Source organism: Lottia gigantea (assembly GCF_000327385.1).
Source record: "Lottia gigantea unplaced genomic scaffold LOTGIsca_639, whole genome shotgun sequence".
NCBI lineage: Eukaryota > Metazoa > Mollusca > Gastropoda > Lottiidae > Lottia > Lottia gigantea.
This window is the reverse complement of record NW_008710174.1, coordinates 39,301-41,209: the sequence shown is the minus strand read 5'-3', so window position 1 is coordinate 41,209 and position 1,909 is coordinate 39,301. Positions and strand designations below refer to the sequence as shown.

Here is a 1,909-nt window from a genome sequence, read left to right as displayed (position 1 = left end):
CTTGTAGGTGTTTTTGCCCGTAATGGCTTTCTTATTTTCCTATTTTATGTTGCTTCAGCTAAAGAAAGCGGCAATTCCAAATATACAAGAGTGGAAGAGTTTGTGTCTTCACATATTAGAAAGGTAAATACATTTACACATTTTTCTGAGGGACAAAACCTATTCGAAGTTTGGATTGGACCAGGGGCGCAGATCGCTTTTTCAATGCGGGGGGGACCAGTGGCGTACACAGGATTTATTCAAAGGGGGTGGGACCGAAAGTGCGAATTCGATGTTCTCGGATGCCAAATTGTGCCTATTTTACGTCTATTACAGACATCCCCCCTAATTTGATTGCAGAGTATAGCGGCATGAGAAGGTTTCAGTTGACCTGGTGACGCCGTATCTTTATAGCTCTCAGAAATATTATAGAAAGAAAGGCACGTTGCTTGTTACTGAATTTTCCAGTCATCCAGTGGGTGCCCGCGACCTAGGAGAAAATTAATTTTGAATTAAAAACTTCAATTTTCACCTGGGTGATCTATAGGGCGACCGATACCTTTCAACCAATCAAATTTAATGTCAAGGCAAATCCACTCAGTGGCGGTCCGCCATTTGTACTGATCACATGATATGATGGACGAAAATTTGCGCACGATAAAATTCGGTACGTGTGGCCCTTCATGAGTGGAGATGGGTCCCAAAACGAACGAATGGTCTTCCATTTTGGCACTTTTTGATGTTCTTGGATGCCAAATTGTGCCTATTTAACATTCTACTCAACCAAGCTTGACCATATCATGTCCCCCCCAAAAGGTTGTCTAGTTGACATACCCAAGTAACAGATAAACATCTTTAACTATGTTAACAAAGTGAAATAGCTGCTGATTTGAATAGATTTGCCAAGTAACATTTGTCTCCTTCAAAGTAATTCATTAATTTTTGTTTATTTTTGTGTTTTTGCAGGTTGTGATGATTATAGCTGTAGTCATCTATTTAATATATTTTATAACAGCTCTGGTGTTTGGAGCCACCCGTGAATGCGTGAACACAACTCCACTTATAGTTCTGACATGTTTAATACTGGCATACTTCCTCTTTGGATTTATTATGAGGCATTTTGGAGAAAATATGAAAGAAAAGGGTCTTGATCCATGTGTAAAATTTCTAAACAATAAACAACGGATATTAAAAGGGTAGGTGTCAAATATCCATTTAGCTTTTCAAATCCATGATTGTGCCTGTTTTAGCACCTTCGGTTTTTTCAACCCAGTTTCTCACTGTTCATGTCAAATAAGGAAATGGAAAAATTTCCCACATTGCATACTGCAGTATTTATTGATGCTCTTTTCTTATTTGTAAAGGTTTTAATAAAGGACCATATGAAAGTATGAATTTGTATTTTGACTTCTGCTATTAGGCTAGCAGCCATTTTGAATTTGATCATTGTTGTTTCAGATTATTTGTGTTTCTTGCACTGGGAGGAATATTGGTTGTGATAATTGCTACAGGCGTTTACCAGCCCAGAAACCTCATCTCTGTTGTTGGCTATCTCTTCTTTGTCTTAATCCTGTTTTTATTCTCAGAACATCGTAAACAGGTGAGTTGATAAACTGGATTTTGGATGGGCTGTAGAATGGATGTTGTGTCATGTAAGAAGGAAGCTACGAAATGCCTGGCACTGAATTTGACCGTATCTTCCTTATAGTTGGACCTGACTAGCCTAGTCATCCTGGAAAATTAAAAATGATATAATCAATGAGGTAGACATGAAATAGTCTTGTAGCTATCGTAGATAATTAAAGATTATACAATCAATAAGGTAGACATGAAATAGTCTTATAGCTATCCTAGATCATTCAAGATGATACAGTCAGTGAGGTAGACATGAAATTGTCTTGTAGCCATCCTAGATCATTCAAGATGATAG

At 37.7% G+C, this 1,909-nt stretch overlaps 1 protein-coding gene across 1 annotated transcript in view; it reads left to right on the top strand.

Annotated features, from left to right (window-relative positions):
• The window catches only part of LOTGIDRAFT_176013 (hypothetical protein), a gene marked incomplete at both ends in the record, with an annotated part of 10,353 nt that overhangs the window by 1,955 nt on the left and 6,489 nt on the right, over nucleotides 1-1,909 (top strand). Inside the window, 3 exons of the mRNA XM_009064598.1 lie at nucleotides 59-123; nucleotides 946-1,175; nucleotides 1,438-1,579. Of these exons, the coding sequence (XP_009062846.1) occupies nucleotides 59-123; nucleotides 946-1,175; nucleotides 1,438-1,579 (437 nt within the window). The remainder of the gene's footprint in view (nucleotides 1-58; nucleotides 124-945; nucleotides 1,176-1,437; nucleotides 1,580-1,909) is intronic.